This window comes from Pogonomyrmex barbatus, unplaced genomic scaffold (assembly GCF_055798465.1).
Source record: "Pogonomyrmex barbatus isolate J1 unplaced genomic scaffold, ASM5579846v1 scaffold2, whole genome shotgun sequence".
Classification (NCBI taxonomy): domain Eukaryota; kingdom Metazoa; phylum Arthropoda; class Insecta; order Hymenoptera; family Formicidae; genus Pogonomyrmex; species Pogonomyrmex barbatus.
This window is the reverse complement of record NW_028297116.1, coordinates 18,477,241-18,504,136: the sequence shown is the minus strand read 5'-3', so window position 1 is coordinate 18,504,136 and position 26,896 is coordinate 18,477,241. Positions and strand designations below refer to the sequence as shown.

General features: G+C 36.0%; 1 protein-coding gene across 1 annotated transcript in view; it reads left to right on the top strand.

The window, feature by feature from the left end:
• LOC105422256 (uncharacterized) overlaps positions 1 to 18,655 on the top strand; it is a 68,646-nt gene extending 49,991 nt beyond the window's left edge. The window contains exons 3-7 of the mRNA XM_011631562.3: positions 9,655 to 9,757; positions 10,656 to 10,678; positions 16,345 to 16,503; positions 17,185 to 17,533; positions 18,037 to 18,655. Coding sequence (XP_011629864.2) covers positions 9,655 to 9,757; positions 10,656 to 10,678; positions 16,345 to 16,503; positions 17,185 to 17,533; positions 18,037 to 18,451 — 1,049 coding nt within the window. The 3' untranslated portion in view covers positions 18,452 to 18,655. The remainder of the gene's footprint in view (positions 1 to 9,654; positions 9,758 to 10,655; positions 10,679 to 16,344; positions 16,504 to 17,184; positions 17,534 to 18,036) is intronic.
• Positions 18,656 to 26,896: the final 8,241 nt, after the last annotated feature.

Here is a 26,896-nt window from a genome sequence, read left to right as displayed (position 1 = left end):
TTAAGTATTACTATTAGTTCTATAAAATTGCTATTAATTCTATAAAATTTCTTCTATATCTTAATTCTACTATATAAAACGCGCGAATATACAATTTTTACAAGAAAACACATGGAAGTCTTTTCCGATTTTGCTGAATTGATATGTTATATTCTAAATAATGTAGGAGACAGAAAAATTAACAAAACTGGCCGGTCTTGAAATTTGGGATCTTTCGTTTATTACTCGTAATATTTATTGTTAGTTCCCATGATCGTGACAGCTCTTCGCCAATGACTATTTACATTCCTCCCATCTAAAGATCATTTACTTACTATTTATTACCTACAATAAAAAAGATAAAGACTACATATTTTTTTATATGTTTTTATATGTTATACTCATATATCACTTTTAGGAGGTGAAATGTTCTTTCGAAAAAAGAAATCAGTTATTTTTTTTCCAAGCAAATATCGTCGAAACTATAAGAAATGGAAAATTGTTTAAATGAAAATTAAATGGTTTTCAAAATACTTTATAATAATGTTACAATTAGATTTTTCATGATTCAACATTAACAGATTAATAATATATATATATATATATAAAATATATAATTTATAATAAGGATATAAAATGAAGGAAGTTTGATCATAGACAAAAAATATTTATAAAATTTGATGAGACGTTTGTTAGTTTTAAATACGATCTGTTTACAGACGTGCTTAAGAACTAAGCATTAGGATCAAATATCTCCAACGTCTGTACAACTTACATTAGCTTACACGATGAAGCATCTCTCTTAAACCTTTGAAGATCTTCATACTTGGACGCGGCCTCTCAGAAAATCATAAAAATCAAATAAAAATAATTTGCGGTTGGATTAAGTTCATCGCGTTTGAAACCTCAATCATTACTGATTTTGTTCTCTTATATGGTTATTACTAAATTTCATGGCGTGCGTTGCCTAATGAAATCAAATTATGAAATTTTTCATCACTTTTATCATATATAGAATATCTTGTCTTTTTTTCTATTATCTGTGAAATGCACGCCTCGTCGATTATCGATGGAAATAGTAATGAAAATAGTAATGACTGTTAAATTGCCACTATAATGGCTAAAAGCCTGCTATATTTACGCACGTTTATGAAGAGATATCTTATCAGGTTTACCTTATACATTTCAGTCGGTAGCATGTAAATGTAGAAAGAAACGTGAATATATAATGAATCCTATCCTATAAAACTGCAGGTATATTGAGCCATCAGGTAGGCGAAACAACCTTTTACAAACCAGATGTTTTTAAAATCTCTAATCATTTAAGTTTTATTTACGGATATCTAAACAATTAATTTCCCATATAATTACATGAAATTTACTATTACTGTATTTGGTAAGCTGAATGCTATAACGATGAAGAAATATTTACATTGATGTATAGTAAATGATTGTGGCAGACACTGTTGTTGACTAAACTTTATTCTTTATCCAAATATTTTCTATCATTCTAAATTTATTGTATGTTTAAAACTAATATGTCATTTTATGAAAACTCATTAACTATTAAAAATTTAGATTTCATTTTTTATAGATCTATCTATATTAGATTAGATTAATAGTTCTCGCTATTAAAGCACAAAAATTTCCCCAGGACAAACTGAGACAAGTTTATGAAGCATTTTTCTTTGTTCTACGTAATTTTTTTAAATATTTATTGCCAAAATTCAACAAATTTTTAATTCTACATAAACTAAAAAATTTTAAAACATTACTTTCTCATCCTGTTAAATAATATTTATTAATTACCAAAAAGAAAGATTTCCTTTGAATATACATGTATAGAAAATTTAAAAATTTTTTAAATTTTATTTAAAAATTTGATTTGCCAGATACAAATATGAAAATAATTTTATTGGACCTGATTATACAGGACATTTAAACCTAACGATTATGCAAACATTTTTGATATTCCAGTAACCAACTTGATGCCATATCCTATGTAATTACTTTAATGATCTAATAAAAATTATTTTCAGATTTATATCTAACCAAATTTTTAGATATTTCAGTAAAATCTTTCTTTCATTTCTTCATTTATTTTAGACATTATAGATTAGAAATAGAAGTTTTTTTATCGCCATCTAGCTTAATAGGAATTGAAAGAGATGAAAAGAAATAAAATAGAGTAAAATTGGATAAAATTAATTTATCGTTAAAAGAATTCAGTATACTCTAATCAGAATATTCGAGTGACCCCCGACGGTGCTGGACGTGGCGAATAAATTATTAATGACATATTTATTGATAATATCGCATCGCGAATACCAGGAAAAAGAAATTGAGCTGTTCTGTCTCGTGGTAAACCGACTTCTTATTCAACCTGTCCAGACCATTTTGATTTCTGTTTTCGCTTTTGCGAAAGATGATAAATATGCGATGACTGTATTGTCAACTGAGATTCTTTCACTTATATATCTCTTTGATGAAAAAATCGCAGCTAAAAATATATTAATAATAATACAAACCCATATATATATATATATATATATATATATATATATATATTAAATATAGCATATATAATAAGTATATTATAATGCATTATAATAAAACGTCCAAAAAATTAATTTAAATATTATATAACGTTACTATTTAATATTATTATTTAAATAATTTTTTTTTAATTTAGCTATTAGAGATCTTATTAAGAAGAAATATTGAAATTTAAAAATTATGATATTTTTATGTTAAAATGATTCACATCTAAAAAATTTTTTTTAATCTATTATAGATACACATAAATAATACTTTGCAATTTTGCTTATTCGATGTCATCGAATTGGTTAATGATTATATCTCATTATTTATGTAATTTTTATACGACAAGAAGAACTGTCAAAACAACCTCATTAAATATATTAATAAAATGAAAAATATTATTGAAATTCATCGAATACATATATATAAATACATTTATATTTATTTGTACACCGTTTCAGATTTCTTATATAAAAATGATTCGATATCGAGTCTTTCGTTAATGGGAAGATCAAATTTAATGGTCATTAACAACTTAACATCGATACATTCTCGAATATGGTAATTAGTAGAGATTAAAATGCCATAATAAATGGCTCTTTTTTTTAATCAAAACTGAAAAAATTCAATGAAGATTGCAAAAGTTTTTGACGAGCTTCTTCCTCGTATAATATAAGAAAGAAGACACACACACACACACACACACACACACACACACACACACACACACACACACACACACACAAAATCTATCAGGACATCACTTTCGCACGTGTGTCCGTTTTTCAACTCACAAAATCTCGTACGAGTCTTTTGGCAACACCGAATCGTTCTTTAATGATGATTAATGAACCTGAATTTCGTTTTACGTTTACATACATTCCGCCTCCGGTAATTAGCTAAACCGAAATCCGGATCGTGGGCGCGGAACGTTTGCTACAATATCCAACGTCATGCAGTTGTATGAACGCTTAATTATTTCGCCAATTTCACAATGACAATTGTTGAACCTGTTCTTGCAACAAAAAATATGTATGACTTGTAGCAATACATCACAGGCGGCATGAATTATATATGTATGCGTCAAAAGATGACAGTAATAATATTTTTTCGCTCGGACAATGGCCTTAGTCACGATATAAATAATTGTTTAAATTTATTTTTTCTTAATTTTTTAAGTATCTTTTTGCTATCTAACTGAGATATGTGAATTGCAATATTAATTTCTATCTCGTTTGTGAGATAACTATTTCCCAAAAGTTGAAACAAGAAGCTACCAGGAAATGGACATGAATTATTACTACAAACTTTTGTGAACGCGAATACCTTTCGTGCTCGTTAATATCCCTTATAGAATAAATCGAAAGCAGCATATATATTGTAATAATTAAAAATGACGGAACATCGCCGGAAGATGAAAAAAGCGTTTCAAACAAATATTGGTGCATTATATACTGCCGGTTTAAATTTTCAAGACGGCCGAGAACGGTATTTATTACGGAAAGAAGGTAATTAAGATAAATCTCTAATTACCCTGACATGGTCGAAGGGCTTAGGGCCGCAAGATACATAAGAGGAGAGGAAGTCCTCAGGCAAGGATAATGACAACTTGCTGTAATTACGCTTATTGAACCGCGGCATAATTTCACAACGGAGAAGGAGCGAAAGCACACCTTCACTTAGCATTCAAATTGGCCGTCAAATATTCGTTGTCTGTCCACTGGCTTTTATTCCCAGTTCGCACGCCCGTAAATAATGCAAATTGCGGCGATACTGTTTCAAAAAGAGAATTTGTGACAGAAACCATCATTTATGTTTCAAAAAAAATAATAATAAAAACGTGAATTACATTTTGAATTATACATATTTGAGTTTCATATAGCTATCGTTTTTATATTTTTATCTTGTATACTTATCTTGTATACTTAACAATTAGCATTGTATTAACAAGTATGATCACTCGTACTTCATAATAGATGCTCAATTAATAGTTTTTGTAAAAAATAATCTTATAATATTATAAGACTATAATTATAAAATATTTAAAGATGAATTCAACGTATATTGATTTTTCAAATCTTGTTAAGAGTTCATTTTGATATTAAAAAAAAACCGAATTTTCTTGATCAATTTTATATATCACATCAATTGATTGAAATTCGTACGAAATACAACAACTCAGGAAATATAAAATATAATTAAAGTAAGATATACTTGTATCTTATATTTCGTATGTCATTGAATATGCTCGATTTATCGATCGAGATCTTTTAAACGAGCTACGCCACCGGTAATTTTCGTGCATACACCTACGAGCAAATAATTGCTAATTTGCATAATGACCACATAAAGTGCCATCTTACTTGATGGACCGCATCCTTTATCGAGACCCAAACTGGAACTCGCTTTGAGTTATATACTCATCTGCAAATCTTATGTTGATAAACCGTAACTCCGGAAATTGCGCAAAATGTGTATGTAACAACGAACGTTGAATAAACCAATACACGAAACAGAATGTCTAGAAAGCAATCAGAATAAATTGTGCGATCTAATTAACAGCGACGATCATATAAAAATGTATGTTCACACGTAATTATGCAAACGGCTCTCGGTAACTGCGATACGAGCGTTATTCCAATTTCGCCGAATCGATATACATATACTCTGTATAAAAAATCGCGCTGTAATTTACACCAAGTCGACATGGCCGATGGTCATGGTCGCGTGATCGGTAGTAGCGAACATATGTAAAAACGATGTACATGGGGTACGACACATGCTCATACCCCTTACGTGCTACGAGTTCACATATCGACCCCCCACGGATCCGTACGAATCGGAAATTAGATACCGGACCGAGTCGCGGGAGGGTTCTCGGGAGAGGAAGAGAGAGAGAGAGAGAGAGAGAGAGAGAGAGAGAGAGAGAGAGAGAGGGAAAGAGAGTGCGCCCGGTTATTCGCAGGACCCGTAATTGGAGTCCGGAATCCTGAAATACGAGGCGGACTCTGGGCCACCTGTCGAAATGGATCGCGGAACGATCTCGATGGAACGAGGCGGTTGCGAGGCCAATAAAAAAGAGAATTCGCGTGAAATATATACGATATATATATATATATATATATATATATATATATACAACGTGATCGAGAATGCCGGGGCCGATTTAAAGAATGTAAGCATATCGACTATCGACGAAATCTAGAGAAATATTGAGTACGCTACGGAGGAGGCGGTTATCGATGAAATCTCGACGAGAAGCTTTAACGGTATGCGGAGACTGGTCGAGGGGCCCATAATGGCAGAGCAGCGTTGAATTTACTGATCTTCGAAGTTTGTTCGATTCCATATACAAGCAGTTGGTGTACATTGTTGTTCGAAAAGTATCGTGACGCGAATCCATTTGACTGTTTCGTTATTAACTCGTTTGAATAAATATACGCCTTTGTGTAGCAAACGAAGCACGGCTCCATGTAAAAATATGCTCGCATTGTTGCAGATATCATTTATTTATTTTTATGCAAAAATAACAGTATTATTTACGTATGGCGAAGTTCTCGAAAATACAACTTTATACGAAACGTTGGCATAAAATTATGAATCCGTTTGCATAAATAATAATAACGTAAAACTAAATTTACTAACATTTATAGTTCTTTTTTTCCACAAACGTAGTAATACTTTATGATTAACAAAAAAGCGATATGTTCATTGTCGCTTCGAATTTACTGTCTATTACACAATGCGAAATTTTTTAAATTTGTCAACAATAAATAATATATACTTTTCAACTGTGTTACTATGTAATAAAATCACAGTATTTAATGAGAAAGAAAGAAAGGAATATTTAGTGTGATGATTTTTTTTAATATTATTGAATTATATTTATATGTCATTGGAAATTGGAAATTTTCAAATTGCAAAAATAATAACTTTGTTCTCAATAATCCTAATATTACTATTTTATTATTAATTTATATATTTGTTACATTTATTATTTTATTTTTGAATTTCATGTAATTTAAGTCGTATGAAGCATGCGAACTTCTTTAACCCTCCATTCGCAACGGTTCGCAAGAGCACATAGAATCAAACGAGATTAAATGATCGTATAGTATCGTCTATGCGAGAAGTTACGACTCCAAGCGAGTTACTTCGTTCTTATTTTCGTTTACGTCTAACAGCCGATCACCTTTGAAACGCGGTAAAGCGATGAAGCCAGCGTGCACTAAGCCGTCATTATACATTAAACCGCGATCGTGGATAGTATGCGGCGAGAGGTGAAGCAGATGTTGCGGTCAACTAAAATGATGATAGGCTCGATCGCGAAAACAGTGGCGGATGATCGGGCTTTCTTCAAAGGAAAGGAAATGATTCGTGTTCAAAATGATTGTAATACTGAAAAAAATGCCATTATATCAATATAGCAATTTGATCGGACATGCGAAATCACGATTTTTTTATCTTAATAAAGCGATAATCGTCTTAATGTGAGTAACAGTGTAGTTTGATTTAAATAAAATTATGATCATGAGACATAGACAATCATTCGAGATTTCAGGTTTTATTAATCATCAACGTTCTTTAATGATTTTTAAAAATAGTCTTTTAAGAAAGGACTTTTAAGAAAGGAATATACGAAACGTTCTAACGCAGAATATTTGCATTAGGCAGAATATTTTGCAACATGATTGCGAGTAATCCGCCTAGATCACAAGGTGAAAACGTGACATATACAATTAAACGTTTCCATAGTTTTTTACATCATTAAAATCTTAGCTTAGATGAGATAGAGAAAGTTCATAAGAGGTTATTAATTTTGATATACAGATTGAAGAGACTACCTAACTAGCTCAGCTTGTTCATAGCTCAAAACAATTTACTAAGATAACTGTAATAGGGAACTTGCATACGCTGGCCGACATTAACACGCATTAGTCTAGGTGGTCAATCTCGGCGTAAGATGATTGATAACTTTCTTGTAAGCGTTATCAGCCGCAGCGTGCACTGTTATGTTCACGTCAAGAACGTGACGCTGATAGACGGGCTTTGCCTATTCTTCGCTCTTTCTCTCTTTTTCTTCGGCTTTCCGATCGCAACACGATTTGTTGCCTTTAATTCAAAGATACGTGACAACGTGTTAAACGCATCTTTCTTTTTGTATTCTGTCTCGATCAATCTTCGATATCCATTCGTTTATTATAAAGGCAAAATAGTTTTATTCAAAAATATCTATAAATTTTATAAATTACATAAAAATAGAAGAATCCTTATTAAGGGGCTAGGACAGATCAATCTAAATGCATATCCATTTTTCAAAGTTACGCATAGAAAAATATTTAAGTTTTTAGATCAAAACGTCTCTCTTACTTCGTCACAACTTGGTAAAGCAATTTTTTTATGCTGAGAAATGTTCGTTTCTCCTTTTGGATTATAAATTGCGCATAACGAAGAATCTTTTTCCTGAAAGTACTTCTTGCTTAGTCATGCTTAATTACGGAGGCTATCCAAAAATTATTAGCTTCAAAAAGTCGCCGGCCAGTCGCCTGCATCTCTCTATCGCTACCTGAGCTACAATCGTGAAGAAGCAACATTAATGGCGCATTCGTATGCAGAGTCGAGTGCCAGCTCTCGATCACGAGCGGCTCCTTCTCCCTTGGACAACTTCCTCTCCGTTGGAAGCCCCTTTTCCAAACTCGCCAGGCTCTGAGCGATTGCAGTGTCGACAACTTGAAGTACATATAAACCCACGTTTGCGTAGGTAGACCAGCGGGACGGAAGGCCACGTGACAAGAGCGTAATGAATCTACCTCTCCGAACGAGCATACTTAGGACGGTCTTAAGATAGAAGCGCTACTCGGCGGAATTCGAAAACTGCGCGCGATTAATGTCACTGCAAAACGAACGAAGATGCGAACGAAGTCGACGGCTGGGACGGTCGAAGCGCGCATTACGCCGTCCCTTTCGCGGATAATCCTGTGATCAGCGGGACCTAATTATCCCGTTCCTTCGTTCGTAATTCCGCGAGCGCTCGCCGCTAATCTCCATTTCGATGTTTAAACTCGCGTCGGTCCGAGAGAATCGTTGCGATTAAGACCTTGAATGAAGACCGATCGAAAACTAATTATACAGGTTTAAGATATTTCACGATAACGCGACAAACCATAAGACTCGACTAATGAGCGCGGAGGAGCTGAAGGAAAGGAATCGCTCGATGGCGCGCAGTTATCTTACTCGAAGCTCGCGTTTCAGCGAGGAATACGGCTATGCAAACAACCGAGAAACTGGTCGGGAATCGTTCGGCAAGTGTGTAAGTACTCTTCAGGTAGAGGAGCTGCGGGAAATCATGCGGTGGTCGACCGCGAATCGTTCGGCCGTGCCGCGCCGTCGGTCGCGCCCGAAGAGAGAACGATTCCCCGACTAATCGGCCGATCCGCACCGAGAGGAATCTACCTCCATCGTCTCCATCATACGCTCGCTCGCGGCCGCCGTTTCCTCCGCAATAAACCCGCGGTGCGATTCTCTTAATTACGTTCGCACGGACGATAATCTCAGGCCTCGTTAAAGTGCCGCGGTGCGCGAGATCGCTGCCGGTGCGCGTTCAAGATGAAACGATTTCAGCGGGATAAGTAGGATAGGTAAGGGACGCAGAGTGCTTTCGGTAGGTGTGCGGCAGGAATAATAGCGAAGGACGCCTAATAAAACTGCGGGTGTCCCCCGCTGCGCGGAAACGGGACGCGCCGGATGAGGCTGTGAGCCAATTACGGGGCGCCCGCACGTACCGCGCGAAGATCTCGAGAGTCCATTTATATATGACGCTCCGTGTTGTCCGTATATATACTCGGCGAAGGCCCGGGCTTACCTGAAGGAATTACGATAATGCGACGGGACTAAAACTGAAACAAGGCGAAAAGCCGACGCTTTCTTTGAACGCCAAATTTTTTGCCGAGAACAGATTTATACATTTACATTTCGCGCTTATTATCGTCAAAGTATAGAAACCTCAGAAGTTCTGACTGATCTTTTTCGTTCTTAATTTTTTTTCATATTTCTTGTTGCTAGATTTTTGTCTATCTAATTTAAAAAGAAAAACTTTGATTTATTTGTAGCTGCAACTTCTCACTTTTTTTACAGAAGCTCCTGGAGAACTTGGATGGGTGCTGACTCTTGTAATAGTGTCCTTAGTATCAGCTGGTATCGGAGCGGTAGTAATGATGACTCTTCTTCATTGTCGAAGGTTAGTATCATTGCTTTTTTTTTATACGCATGTTTTTTTTTTGTTAACATAAGTGGAAAAAGAGAAATAATTCGAAAATTCATCGGCGACACGAAATTAGCTGTCTCTTTCTTGTCAAATTTTCTTTTTGCCAGATAAAATCAATCAGAGTTAATGGTTGTTCAAATTGAAATCTTATTGCGCGCTACCCAGTGCAATCTTGACGGAGATGCTCCTCTCGAACACTTGGCGAAGAACAGTGAAACGTTATGATACGGATCATTGCGCCGACAGATCCGCGAACCGATCACAGTTTCATCTTACAACCACAACGCTCGGTTCTCTTAAATTACCACCTACTGGCGATACGTAATCGAACAAGCCGATCGACGCTAAGAACGAGGATGAAGCGGTCGCTAACTAGATCGATTCCGTACGAATCCGGCAAGTGACAGACTAACGGGGCGTCGAAAGGCAGGAAGAGAGGAAGGGAACGAGCACCATTACGAAAGAATCATGACTGTGGTCAGATCTCGATTAGAATTCTTAAGTAGCCAGGAAACGAGGATTTTCGTGATCGCAATCTTCTCATCTTTCTCTACCGTTCTCCCCATAAAAGATGATTTATTAAACTTGATTGCCAACTTGCATGTTTTATCACTTATAATTTTCGTGAAAAAAATAATCATATAGAACAGTTTAGCCCATTCATTTTTAATAACTTGATTATCCGATATAAATCATCATTACAGATTTGTGTGAAATGCCTAAAAATAATTGCACACTTTTTATTATTTAAAAATAATTAATTTTTAAAAAAGGAAGCAAATATATTATTATCACAATTGTTATTTTTATATAATAAATGACAACAGATATTTCTCAAAATTCACCGACATTTCTGTTTCGTCTGTTACAGGATAAAGAGTGCCGGTGGCAGAGGTAAGCAAAGCTTCATCAAAATATACATATTTCTCGCAAAATTTTGCCACGAAATGTTTTATTTGATACATTTTTACTTATTTTTTTCAACGAACGTAATGGATCGTAAACTTGTATATGCATGGATTGTCATGCAAACGTGAATCGGTCTATAAAAATCATTCGTAAAGAAACTAGCGTAGGGTTACGATTAGGTTGGTCAGAATAAAGGAAGGTTTGAATTTATTGCCGAGACGCGGGCTAGCCCCCCAATTATGTCGAATTAACATACCATGTTTGGCGCGGCGGATTCGCAGCGGCGCTGACAGGTCAGATTCGAAATGATTCCCAATTATCCGAGTCCCTCCTACTGAGTTACCAGCTCGCGGGGCCCTTCTATTCGCTCGTTTCTTCATCATACGTTAATATACGACATTCACATTCACAATAATACCGTCTCGGATATGCTTTATGAGAGAGCCCACAAAAGGTACCTTCAAGAATGCTTCTCGCTTTGTCATGTCATAAACCTCAAGTCGTAGAAAAATACGACGAGACATGTGGATGAGGACCGTTCTTAAGAAAATAATACGATCCGAAGAGATATGCGATATGAAAAATTATATCAGTGTTCAAAAGTCTGCGATACAACATGCTATTCGCCACATCGTATTAACATCGCATTACAGTATTGAATGTATGCGGATATTATTGATGCTGTAAAAAAACAGACTAAATTATTTATTTGTATTTATCATAACGCAATCTCTAAAATACATATCGACTAGTAGTACCCGACTCTGCACGATACAGTTTCGAAAAAAAAAAAAAAAGAAAAATAGAGCAACAATCAATCGAATCGACAAACGTGACGCTTGGAGAACGTGAGACACGCTCCTAAGGCGCCATGTCTCTTATCAGAGCTAAAAGGGATACCTTCTCGAAGACATGTCCGGAGAGAGGCATAATCACTACATCGCCATCTCCGTCGCAACCAGTGAAGGGACTCGAAAAGAGCGGACCACCATACAAACCCAATACATAGGAACGCGCGTGGGCATCGGCGCGATGGGGAAAGAGAGCCACGCCGTCGTGACGTCGGGTGCCAGCATCGATTGGAGTTTAATTAGTTCGCATAATGCAAGCCGCTCATGGCGATGTAAATCGCGCGTCCGTGTGCAGCACGTTCTCCAGTGTCGTGCTGCATAAAGAATATAACTGGGCGATGTAACGCGATGCGACGCGACGCGACGGATAACCGCGACCGGGCGATATAAAGGACAGCGAAATGCGTCTAATTAATTTTCTGATTTAAAATCAACCGCGGCGCGATACGATCGACGAGCATACGACCGACGGCGGCGAATTGGTGGACGTAAAAAGACGAGCGAGCGGAAAGACAGGAGAGAAAAAGAGGGTGATCAGGGTGCTACCACCTGGGATGAAGGTCACTCGAATTAATTATCCAACACTCGTTTCACTGAACCTCTTGAATCATCATCGGTTCTTTGCAGCGTGCTTTATGTTTAAACCCGATAGAAGCCTAATTCCGAAACTGGCTCGATTACAATCCACGAAAAACGTACTTATTTTGAAATTGATGTAAAATATATTCAAAGAATGTATATTTCAGATTAATATTTTAGAACATCTAAAAAAACGTTTAAATTTTATCAAGGATTATTGATATTATTCATTTATTATATTATCAATGATATCATATTCTTTCGTATTAAAAAAATGAAAAAACATTTTGGCAATTTTACAAATTAATCATAAATAAATCAAAATATGATCTTTTTGTAATAATAATGTTATTATTTGTGACAAAATAATCGCCCAAGGTGGTCTATACAGAACAATTTATATTTGCGACCCGCAAGAACGCGTAATTTCGTCATTCTCGCCTCAGGGACGAGCTCTCTTAGTCCGATCTTAGAACGGATAACTGCTAAGAGAAGCACGAACAACCAAGACACAATTACACGTTAAAACATGATGATTTATTGCCTCTTGAAACAACGGTGCCTGTTAATCGCGTAATAATATATAGAAGGGAAAATTTCGATAAAATGAAATCCTGGTATTAAAGAAATATTATTGCGATTTTGATATAAACTTATTACTCTCTTATGGAAAGAATAAAATATTTCAAAAGCAGGTAAACATATTTCTGGCCGCTTTCGTCCCAATTATCCTATCGTGCTAAGTAAATTCTGCCTCGTGTTCAGCGTGAAAAAATCTTCAAGAAATGTACTATATAAAGAAAATTTTGAACTGTGTTATTCAAGTTATTTTCTAAAAAAATATTTGAATAAAATTAATTGTTAAATATCAAAAAATAATTAAAAATAATGTCAAATTTAAACTTGAAAAATAAAATTGGTATGTCTTTAAAAAAAATAGAATTAATTACTATTACTATTACTATTACTAATTACTATTAATCATCATTTGTTTCTTTAAAATTTTTTTACTTTAAAAGAAGCAAAATTTACTCTCTCTCTTTTGATTGAAATACTGAAATTTTTGCGTTATAAAAAAATCTGTAAACTAAATCAATAGCGAATCTGTGTTTTGTGAGAACTCGTAAAATATAACTTTATCACGCTGACATTTTATAAGATTACGGATAATTGAATATTCCACCGGGCAAAAAATAAATTAGTGAAAGTTCGTTAATAGTACATCTTTCCATGCATAAGAATTGCTTTAAGTGCCACCGGGCAAGCAGCACGTTAATGGACGGTTGAAAGAGGCTGCTCTCGCGCAAAAAAGAACAGAGGTCTCCATACTATACACGTTAGATTGCCGTACGATCCTTCGGATACAATGACGATCGAGGAGTCGAGTAGAAAAGGTGAATCGAATCCGTTAATCGGCTTATTGCACGTCGACTGGAACGATATTTTGGATCAGTCGATATATAATACGTCAAGAAACTACGATACTTACAATATGCTCAACACGTATAATCTTACACATATTGATACGATTGATGTACACTTGATACGATTAGATGGAAAATCTTTTTTCGTATAAATCGAAATTTTATAACAGTTTGATTACAACAAATTTGTTGAATTATATATCTAATATATTTTATAATTTTTATTTCTATTCCTTATTCTCATAATTTCAAATAGATTTTGTTTTATCAGAATCTAATTGTATTGAAAAATTTCCAATATTTAATAACAAAAAAATAATAGAAAACTGCAAAATATATGTTTATTGAGAGAAATTTTAAATAAAATATTTGTGAAGTTATATATTTAATTTATAATGTTTAGTTCATTTTAATGATGAAGAATTGTAAACTATGATTGAGCTCCGGATAAATTTTAATTAATTAAATTTATTTAACAATAATAAATTATATTAAATTCTTATCGTACAACATCTCATATATGACACAACAGTAATATAAAACAGGAAGTGCACGTCTTTAAGCTTAATCTGATCGTGACGAAAGAGTATAACATTTATCTAACTTCTCCCTTTGTGTCGTCACATGTTCTTTAACGTCACACTTTTCACATGTTGCTTAATTAATATGCTATCTATCTGTCCTGATAATTGATATGCCACAGGTGGCATGGCGCGACGGACTGGAAGAACGAATGGATTTGATTATCTAAACTCGTTCGAAAGGTGGGAACTGTGTCGTAATCACGCAAAGGAGATGAACGACTCGAAGCCGCCGTATACCTTATCCGCGCGAGTATATTTTAAAAAAAAAAGATAATTTTATTATATAAGAAAGTTCTCACATATTTTGTAAAAATAAGATATCTATTGGAATCTTGCGTGCAAAAAAATAGCACGGGACATATTATTTTATGTGTAAAATATATTAAATATCTCTAAACAAAATTAAGAGAACGGAGGAAAAAAAATGATTAGAGAAACTTGCTTGGAGCAATAAAAAAAATATGTCATGGTACAATTGCGTTGGAATTTTCTCGCACTAGTTAAATAAACGAGAACTGATTCAATACCGTTGCGAAATGACGGGAGGATAAATCGTCGTGTGCCTGATCCGCTTCCGCAATAAGCAGATTAGCAGCGGAATGTTAAGTCGCAATCGGACAAGTTGTAATCGCGCTTGATATACTGTGCTTGATATACTGTTAACAAATAAATGTGATTACACTTTTCATTTCGGCATAATCGATGACACCGGGCAATCTGACGGCATTAAGCAGAGTAGTCACGCATAATTGTAGAGATATAACGGATTTTCGCCTTTATGATTTTAATCGCGTCAGATCAAGACGAATAATCAAAGGGTATAAAATATGCGTATACCAGATCGAGCTAATAACTTTTTAACGAAGCTAGATACTAAGAAAATAGAATAACTGAAGCTATGATTATATATTTCACAATCGACTGAATATCGTTAACCAATTATATGGCTATAAAATCGCTAGTTAAGTGGAAACTAAGCAGTAAATTTATCATCTTTTATTTTTTATACATGAGAAATTAAATATTTTCGTTTCTCAAGGATTACCGAATGCCTTCAGCTAGTTAATAAATAGGGAGAGAAGTTTGATTAATTGGTGAAAACAGGCTTGAAAATGTCCAATTTCTAAAAATCTTATAAGCGAAAGTAATAATCTGTAAGTTATAGGGCAAATAGACCGAAAGAATGAGCGAGTCGAAATTAAAGTTATCAATTATTACATCAGGTTTCTATAAAAACGTAAAGCAGCGAAAGCACGCTCGAATCGAATAGCCAACGATTCCTAACGCATCCATTTCATTAAAGTATTCGTTATCAGTCGTTCGTTATAATCATTCGTTATCACAGTCTCGCAAACAGAGCATCTTTTCTGTAAAGAAATATAGATATAATCTCTCTCTTCCACTACGGATTACATTAAACGCTTGAAAGAATATCACTAGTGCGAGAATAAACGAGAACCAGTTCTCTCTATTTTTCGGTGAGTGACACTTTTCAGAACTGAACCTTTCGAACTTCATCATTTCAGAACGTAAAAATGCGTATATAGAATATAAGAGCGTTTTCGTAATAAGAGTGACAGAGAAAATGAAAAAAGACTTTCATAAAATTCCTATAATTTCGTTTTTTATTTTTTTATCTTCTTAGCATTCTCATGAATCTAGTTATCATTGCGGCGGCACTTCTGATCCACAAATTTCGAGATCGTTTCCCTTTTACTCCCTGCCTCTCGCCCTCACTTTTCTCTTCCCTCCCCTATCCCGATTCAAACACTCGCCTCACCCGCTGGTACGCTTCAACCCTCAGCGCGATTCTATGAAGGCTCATGATGGTGCGATGACAGGCTTACAATAAGGCCATACAAAAAAAGAGCCGTTTTTTTTTCTCCATACGCGGACGCATGTCATAATGCGGTGATTCGGGTCGCCATTCTATATGTATATACAGGGACGGTATTTATATTTGCGCACAGGGTGTGTATATATACACGCGGGACCATAAACGTATCGAAATTCGGAACCAAATCTCACCTGGCATCTCACGTGCTTCGACGCAAGAAAACGCGTCCCGTGAATTCAAGCGAATCCCGTCCGAAAGTCCGTGGTGAGAAAACCTACCCTGAGAAACGCGAGCTAAGGCGAAATTCGAGCTAAGCGACTTTCGCGTCGACAAATTTTTCCAGAGCAGCGAACCACAGTGCGCTTTTCTGTTTCAGCGAGCTGCTGCGGCGTCGGTGTAGAGGACTCGAGCGTGCCCGATGCCGGCGGGCCCGCGGGGGCGGGTGGTACCGGCGGTGGGGTGGCCGTCATACCCGATCGGCCGCCTCTCGAATTAGACAAATTACCACCTTATCACGACGTAGCGCCTAGCCCCGGTGAGTGTTATTACGAGACGCCTGCTGTCCGACGCTTCTCATACACATGTGTACGCGCCATTGAGAGAGATCGTTGAGAAATGGCCGCTCGTTACTCGCGTGTTCCCGTCACGTTGCGAGTGCTGTGATCGCGAACGCGGTAGCACCGTCTCGTACTGGTTGTACGTCTCATTTCGTTCGCCAAGGAAAGTCGGGAATTATAGAACCGGATCTCGCGACTTGTTCTCAACGGCGTTTTCAACTAATCGACAGCTTTATAAGATCTTTCACGATGTTATGAAATAAGCCTGTATCTTACGATAAGATATTGCTAAACGAGATATCGTACATATGAAGAACATCGAGCAACTCGTTAAAAAGAAATAAAAGAAATAAAAATAAGCCTATTTTAGTTAAGCGTGTTTAATAGTCATACTTAACTAGGAATTTTCAAAAAGGAGATATATAAATTAAGATTTAACGATTAGAAAATATCATTCGAGTGACAATACAAAATAATTTGCCAATAATTCACCAAAATTATTTCATTTTCCTATTTTTTGTAAGATAACGTTTGTAAGATAACATTTGATATTTGAAATCGCAACCTTTGCTTTTTTACCGTTAATATTCTGCCAAGATACGTTAAGAAAATATACTAATCAACATGGGTCTCAAGTTGTGGATGAAATCGAACTTTAGGGCACAACGTATGGTCGTGGTTGGGCTCTCGGCGAGGCGGTGGCACACCGGGAGTCGTCACGACGCCGTTATCCCTTCCTCAACACCGACGGGCGATGAATCTCCCGGTCGAGAATCACTACACCCACATGCAAACCGACGAGGCTCTGTACGCGGAACTGGACTCGCAGGCCGCGAGCTACGCGAGCGATCTACAGTTACAAATGAGAGGAAGCTCGACATACGGTACGACTTCCGGTGGTCAAGACGACGAATATCATGAACTGGACGCGGCCAGATTACATCGTCATTACGGTGGTAGCGACGGATCGCTACAAACGGATACACTTCGCACTCGACATAGTAAAAGGTGAGTTAAACGTTTTCAATTTTACGAAATATCTATTAAACAGAAGAAGAGAGTATATTTATCTTAAATTAAATTGTCATGTTAAAAATAATGTACTTAGAATATTGAAGACTGTGATGGAATGTGATGGCTGTAAAATTTATGATCGTAAAATTGGTAAAAGAAATATTAGAATGTTTCATTGCTTATATTGATTCTGCCGAAATCGATTATTCACCTTCGTAACGATCGCGAAATCCAGATTATGACAGCCGATAATCACACGCAACGGTCTATCGTTTCTCGACTTCCTCGACTTCATCGGGAACGAGCTGGCTTTGTTCTGGCAAGGTCTTCTAAGTGCGCCTAATTGCTCGTTATAACAACGCGCTCATCCGACACGCGTCGCCGCGTAATCGGCAGTTATCGATACGGTCGATACGCCTTGCGTATGTTAATAGCACATTCCGCTCGAATGCTCGTCTAGTGATTAGATCGAGAACCTCGTTATCAACTGCTTCCAGGATACAAGAGCCAGACTATGAGATGTACGAGAACGGGCCGTCGACTCCGGTATCGCCGGGTCAGCATCAGCATCATCATCGTCATCATCATCACCACAATCATCATCATCATCATCAGGAACTGAGGATCGGTAGCAGGAACAGCGAGCATCCCTCGTATCAGAACACGGCATACACCGGAAGCGACGCCGAGCCGGATGGGCCGACGCTGAGCAGTGCTCCCAGCAGCGCGTACTACAGTGATCTCAGCTCGAACTCGACAAATCAACAGATGTCGGCCTCGACGATACCGTCCGCGACAGTGACAACGACAACGACGACGACGAGCCTGCATCTGAATCCGCAGAATCTGGAGACGCCGCAGTACAGGCTGGCGGCGATTAACGAGAACACAGTGCCTTCGGATTATATTTAAGAGATAATTCCCTATGAGAAATCAGTGACGAGAGAAGTTTGAAATAGAATACAATTGTGTATGTCGATCCGCAATCGCTTTGCTTGCTACGTGAACGAAGAGAGTGTTTGTGTAGTATTTATAATTTAATTTGTTTCACGCGAGGACGTTAGGAAATTTGTCCTTGTAATAAAAAGTAGAAATAAAGTCGGAGTCGAGATCGGAGGAGACGAAAGACTGTGAAATTTTTCGTCACTGTCGTCGTGACTCGAAAGTTTCTTCAAGACGCTGTTTCACGGTGCTCAGTTTTAAGTTTTGCCCAAGTACAAGAGGAATTGAAAAGATCACGTTTGGTAAGAGCATTGTTTAACCGGCGGATGTATCAGAGACCGGTTCCGGATAAAATCGATTTCTTGCTCGGCAACGCTCTACTTGCGCCTTTGTCGCCACACTTTGTGGTCCTGTTAAGACAATCGACTTTCGAGACACGCGAATCGACGGATCAAGCGACGCGAATCGATCGGCATCGCGGCGCGTTCTTCATTACTTTTACGCACTAATAAAATACTAGCTATTCAATGTCTCGATACTTTTTTTTCAATGAAAGACAAGCGGAAGATAAACCGGTCGGCAGGTAAGTGACCAGAGAAAATCGTGCCGGCGGAATTAATACACGTCGATTAAGCGTTATTCTCGCCAAATCGACAAAACCTGCGATCTCGACAAAAATGTCCCGCTAGCCGTCATAGTCGCGAACACATGGCTTCGCTCGTTAGAATATTGATGAATTTATCGTTCGTTTGCATCCAAGATGCATCGTGGCACGCGGATTCGAGTAACTGTGATACCGGCTCAGGCGTGACGCTCGATCTCCACTCGGTAAACGTAAAGCAAAAACGTAATGATACCGCGCACGAAGAATCACGCGTTGCGGTTTCCAATCAGTAATAACACGGCGAGATATAAATTGATGCCTCCCCAACGTTCCCGCGAAAGTCAACCGGTATACTAGGCGAAAAAATGAACCCCCCCCCCCATTATTTCATATCATTCAAAGGGGGGAAGCGAAATTTCAGACCTATATTACGTGCGCGGTCGACGGCAATGCATAAAATAATGTTTCGTTCAAACGACTGTAGCTACACACTAATGGGACAAAATTGCATATGGAATTGCAAAAGAAACTTTGCATTAAACTTAACAGCCTACATATAAAAAAATAAAAATGACACGAGTTATAATGAATTGAAAGTGAGGATGAAAATTGGAAAATTGCGACGAACAATTTGCTCTCGCTAAGAAGAAACCGATTTCAAATTAGCCAAAGAGTTTTTGATTAGTAAGTATAATGCGGCAGAAAAGAGAGGTGTCCTTGTACATATATCTTATCTTAATCTTAGCCCACTACATCAAGTAGACTTGAACGCGTCCCACGAGTTTCTGACGCATTATAATTATATTATATATAATTCGAAATCTAATCGGATATTCTCGAGCATGATTGCAGATGTTACCGAGACGAGAAGCCGCATGGCCGCGGATTCGAAATACCTACACGATACGAATGAAATGAAGTCGTTTTGAAGAGCAGGTGCCCCGTAATTTGACGTTCGGGGCTGCCAAGTCAGCGCCCTCGGCTACATCCGTCCGCGTTCTCTAAGCGTCTACCGCCACGCGGCATTTTCTCGGCCAGCATCCCTCCGCATGCCTACCGCGCGCAAATGAGGTCTCGTTTTCACGTGCGTGCCTCGATGGAAAATTGCAGAATTCCGTGCCGCGCGAAGTCAGCGGTTCACGATACTCAACAAAGTATGGATACGATATATTCGCACGAAACATCTTGTCGGGCATTTTATTATATTATTTTCTCTCATTTATTCTACACGGGATAAACTGCTCGGCGCACAATGCAGCGACGAAATCAGCGGTTGATATTATTAATGGCTGAATCGCAGATTTCATGTTAAATCTGCGTAACAACGTTTCGTCGACTTCGCTGTCGGATTCGTCGAATTTTGTAATATAAAGCGTTCAGGATAGCAAAATTAGCGTCTCTCTTTCAACAAAAAACGGAAGAGACGTATTATGGCAAACGAAGTTTAATGCTCAGAGCAAAATTGTCTTCGTGTCCCCTCGTCGTGTAATACGGCAACAAATTGTGAGAAATATTTCTGAGAATATTTCAGCATTGGATGCGGTATAGAGTACTTTGTTCGAGGAATCGTATCGATACCTCGCATGTCACGCGAGGTATTATCGTTCGAGCGCTAAATAAGTTTCGGTCTTGGCGGCGTATCACTTTCAATCGTTTATCCTCGATTCCCGATCGACGGCGGAATTAATTCGTCTCGTTCGGTTCGGCGGGGAATCGTTTAATCATCGCCGTCGTGTTCTCTTAATTACTTTCTCAGGCAAAGCCGATTGTTCCCCTCGGTCGTAGAGTCCGAGAAGACGCGTTTCTCTCGCTCCGCCTCGGGATTCTCTTGTGCGCGTTTCACGTCGTTCACCTTTAACTCACCTGTGCTAACGCACGCATACCTACATCCGACCGACACGCTCTTCGGAACACACGAGAGTGCCCACATTCAACGCATCTCGCTATATATGTATGAAAATAGCTTTAGAGCCACTGTGGAATCTTCGAGGTTCTACTTGCCGCACTAAACTGAGGAAAATATGAGCGAAGCAACGTTCTTGAAAATTGTTTTGCGAGATGCATTATAGAGAAAAAAAAATTCCAGCTATTAAGAAGCATCCAGTTGGCACTATGTGGAATTTATCGTTAAGAAAAGATGATCGTTTCGTCGTTTTTTATAATTTCTAACGTGAGTGATATACTTTTTTTCAATTTCTCTGCTTCGGAGAGAAAGTTTTCCTCCGATATACCACAAATATCCATTAAACGCGCTAGTAACTCGCGTTATCGCTAATGAATTAACGCGTCGGATATCATTTTCTCGTGGACGAAAACGATTTTAAAGACAACTTTCGAAATGATCGAAGCGCATAGCCGGGAGGCGTATGCATAGGCGGAGGCATGATGCATACGCTCGAATAACACAGACGCAACAATGCACTCTCTGTGCGAATATGCTATAATTAATTGCGCCCTCGCAGTCACAATGGCGGCAGGAAGAGCCTGCATTGTACTGCCAAAAAAAAAGAAGATCCCACGATTGCGCGCGAACGGGCAGTCCTTATCACAATCGTGTTACGTATATTATGGAATTCGTTTAATTAAAGCTCGTTTTGTTTCCCTTCGCGCGCCTTCCACATTCGCATCGTGCGCCAAAAATCGTAGCGAAATATCGCATGTCCGCGGATAATTTGAAATCGCAATCTAAAAGATCGTTACTTGCTCGGATTTCTCGTAATCCGCATTTAAAGGTAGATTAGCTCGATCGCGTCGCTTATCGCGGAAAATCTCGTAACCACCTTCGTTGCAGTAAGACAGATGCGGACTATCGCGCGCATTAATCCATCTCGCATGATGCGAGCACATCAAATCTCTATTACACTTATGATCTACACATCGGAATCACGTCAAAACATCTTATAATATTTAAATTATCTTACATTACTATTTCGATCTCGCTGCTTTATAAATATCAAAATCGTATTAAAATTTAGCTTAATTGTGTAATGCAGTTTAAATTTTACAAGTTTAAAACGATAGAAGCGACTACTATTTTTGTAGGAGACAACGAAAGAACTTCTTTGTCATTATTAATATAATCGATAATAGCGAAGTGACTTAATATATGAAAATAATGATTAGAAGAAAAAATGTTGAACAAATGATTGTATTACATAATTCTTGCATTTCACATGTTTAATAGACACATGTTTAATCTAATGATCAAATCTCCGTTAAAAAACGCTTGTAAGTGAAAATTATGTTATTCACTGCATCTAAGAAGTGAAAGCACAAAAATAATAATTTGTCCTGTATGACCGGTTTAATTTCGCTTGTCACGTGTAATTCTCGAGGGGAACGCATAGAAAACGTCCGAAAAGCGTACATGCAAAATTTCCGATTATCGATCGACGTTGCCTAACGATCGTGGGAATTTGCGCGATTGGATTCCCATTTTTATTTCTCTCGAATCGGGCTTCCTTTTGTAATGTCTTCTTGTGCTACGACGGCTCACGCGGGATTCGACGGACGTCCCAGAACGATCATAAGGACGGGCCTGGGCCCGCCTTGGCCGGACGCACCGCGTGTTCGGTCGAACCACGGGATATATAAATTATACATGTAAATATACGAGCGACCGGCTTGAGAGATCGAACTGTGAGATATCGAGATATGTGTTGGCGATTCCCGCGCCTTTCCCTCTCTTCAATAGGCCCTTCTTGTCTCTCGAACCCTCGAGTCTGCACACACATGCCCATGCAAGCAAGAATTCACGCATTACACGGGGAATGGCTCTATCGCTCTTTGCATATCATCAATTATTGCATTTATCCTACGCACGTTCCATTGACGACGTTAATTCCGATTACAGAATAATTGGAAGGATCTCGAGAATTCTGCGAGCTAGAATACATTCCACCTTGTCTCATAGAATCATCATATAAACTGTTAGATGAATCAATGATATAAAAGTTTTTCTCCATGTTAAAAAAGTCTAAGTGCAATTTAACTGAAGAAAATGTAGTTCCTTCTCCGAAGGAAGTATCCTTCTCCGATTTTGATGAATTTTTAATGTATTGTATTTTAAACAAAAAATACAAATTATTTTTTTATATGTGCTCATATACATTTCTAGAAATTAAAACATTTCTTTGAAAAAAATTGGTTTTTATCGTCGAAATTATGAAAGATGAAAAAAAATTTTAATAAAAGTTGAATGAAAAGTTAAAAAAAAATTATCATTATTATAGTACTCTTGAAATCATTTTATTAAAAGTTTTTTTTATAATTACAATATTTATTTCGAAAAGAAATAACCGAATTTTTTCAAAGGTGTTTTATCTTCTAAAACTGCATATGAAAAATATGCAAATTCATGTAAAGAAATGATGACTTATCCTTTATTTTTTTATCTATATAGAATATAACATAAAACTTATCAAATTGGAACATTTCTGTGCATTTTCCTGCGAGTTTCTACCTTCTCAGATTAAAATCTTAATTATAATAGAAAAGAAAATTTAATCAATTTTACTCTTCTTTTAGCATTTATTTTGATCAATCTGTTAATATACAATGATTTAATATTTTTCACTGTCTCCTTTTTAGAGATTTTATAATCTAAAAATAAAATTAAGTTATTATTAAATTAACTAATTAAATAAATTAATTAATTAAATTAAAAGTATTATAGTCACGATTTTGAATTTAATATTAAAACATAATCTTATTTTCATGAGAACATATGATTTTTAATGCAAATAATGAAAATATTTCACATCGCGTATAATTAATTATTAATTCTACATCTATGTGATGATTAACTATGTGGAGACGATTAATTCTACATTCTATGTGGAGATATTGAATTGTTATATCTTATTATTTATTTATGATTACATGTATGTTTTGAACATTTATTTCTTAATTTATTTATAACATATTTAATATGTTTTTATAAATACAAATGAATATCATAAAACGCATTCTTCTTCCTTTGATGATCTTCGGTTGACAGCAGTCAACGAAAAAATAATGACATATCCTTTTCCCTTTAATATCAGAGTTCGACAAATATGTATGAAAATCGTTAATATCAATGAAGGAAATTAAAACTTATTTAATGTTGTTAATTAATATAATATGCATTCTCAAACTTCTGAATATCATTAAAAATAAAAAAATTGTTAAGCTTTTCTTTTGTTTACAAATTAATATATTAAAAATTAACTAAGTTCGTAAAATTTATTATAGAGCAAATATTTGCATAAAAAAATAAACAAAATTTTAATCATCGAAATTTTCATCATAGAGATCATATATCTATTGCGAGCGTCTTTATATTGACGTCAGCCTATGATTTAATCATTCTAGTTTTATAATTACTTCTTGATGAGATATTTTAAAAATTGCGACGGAGCATTGCACTCGTAATGGAGCATTGCATTACCGATCTTGACCGCGATTCATTGATCCGTGCTAATAATTATTAGTTACCGCTAGCAATTCATTCCACGCGTATTGCGAGTGCCTTAAGTCACAGAAAAGCCTGATTACGCACAATCTAGTTGTACTTTGAATACAGTCAATGTCAACATATCGAGCGAGTCACTGCGTGTTTTATATCATAATTGCGAGACTTCAGGTGTGAGTGAGGCGTGAAGGAAATCGTTGATCACTTTAATTATTCAGTCAGCAATCGAGGAGTTGCAACGATTTCTCGCGCAACGAGTGCATGTATCTAATATTAAATATTTCTAACTCTTGTAAATTTTATTAAATTTACATATTGTACATACATTTATTGTAAATTAGACGCGTAAACGCGTAAATTAGGTATCCCACCGGACATGACGGTATTCCTAATCGATCGTATTAATAAAGCGCAACAGGTATCGGCTGCATTGAGATTTGGTGCATAAAAACGATTAATCATTGAAGAATCAAGAATCTATTGCGAAAACGACATATTATTTCATTTTCGCATAATTTATTCATCGACAATAACACAAAAACAATATGAATTTTTATCTTGAGACGAATATACTACGAAAGGATTTATATCAATCGGCCGATACATTTATCATGTGCGCTATGTAAACGTTCCTGCGATTATCGTACAAATTGCCGACCGCGTATTACAATGTAACGTTTTAACACGTCATAAGTATCTAAGAAATGTTATATCTTATCTTATAATTTCAAGATCCGAAAAGACGTGTTAAAGCGAAAGCAAAACATTTTGTAACTAGCATAAATTAACAGCTGATGCATACAGTTGATGCGTCACGAAATAGAATTTATTATAGCATTATTTATAATCACTGCTCACTGCACACTGAAGATACGTATGAAATTTACATAATAATTAATATAAAATTTATATAAATAATTCAATTTTGTAATAAGTCAATTTTTATATAATTTTATACATTACTATTTCATAATATTTTCTTTCCAACTTAAACGCTATAAAATTTTTCGTATTATTCGTATTTTTCGTATTATTATTATGATATAGTAATTAAATTAACTCTTCAGAATAAATTCAATTATAATTTTTTTTCAGTATTTTATTTAAAAGTAATAATGCGAAAACATATTGTATTGACATTCATTATTTCACATGCATAATGATAAATCGTAAACGATAAATCATATAACATTTCTTGCCTCAATAAGTCACAATGAAAGTTATAGAAGATGTAATGTTATGAAATTTTGTATATTGTGATAAAACTTGCCGATAGATAGATATTATATACGTGATCGAATTAGTTCGTGTATCGGATAGTTTCGAACAGTTGTCAACGAAATATTAAATTTTGAAACAAAATAACAAAATAAATATCAATGAAATATTAAATATTAAATGAAGTGATTTTATGTCATATCATGAAAAGAAGACACATAACGGAGACTAAATTAATTTCTTCCTTCTTCATGACACTATATTAGCCGAGTTTTAATTTCGTGAGAACAGGAGCTATATCTATTTCATAATCTTCGAATGAATGGTAAATGCTGTTCCGATTGCTTATGCGCTGTGGAAGGCACATGCCGACAATCGCCTAGGAATAGAAATTTCGAACCGGTGTCTCATATACATATATACTTATAACTTTTTTACGCCTCCACCAAAATGCCATTTGCCATACAATGTAAATCGTTAGGATTTGTTGAAAGAGATGCGAGCATATCAATCAATTTCCTCCTCGCGATTAAATCATAAATGATGTTAATGTCTCATCGAGGGATCCGTCCCGATGTAAATTATATATTTAGCACGAATTGTATATAAAAAAAATCACAAGTTGTAAAGAAACGCACTATTTTATTATTGTATATATTATAATTTGAAATTGTAATCGAAATTTTTGAAATTGTACAGCAGAAATAAAAAAATATTCCATGATAATGAATATCTTTCTTCGATGTTTAATGAGAAACTAAAACAGAATGACCTTTATGTTAATTTGTGGAAAATTTTTCTTAACAGTATTAATCTTTAATCCTCATATTTAGATACACATACAGTGTGTTTATAGAAAAAGAAATTTTTTCCTCTAACAAAATAATGATACTGAAATAAAATATTACAACGGGGTTCAAACCTGCGATCATTAAATAAAGAAATATATTCGGGAAAGGAATTCAACATTTAGAAATCTATGTTTAAAGACATGGACGGCATTTTATCATTCCTTCCCCCCCATAATTACATGCAATTGCACGTATGTATAAAAATTTTTATCAATTACTTAATATTTTTATTCTTTTTGATTAATATACTATTTAGTTAAATTTTAACGATTCTTTAGGTCAGATTG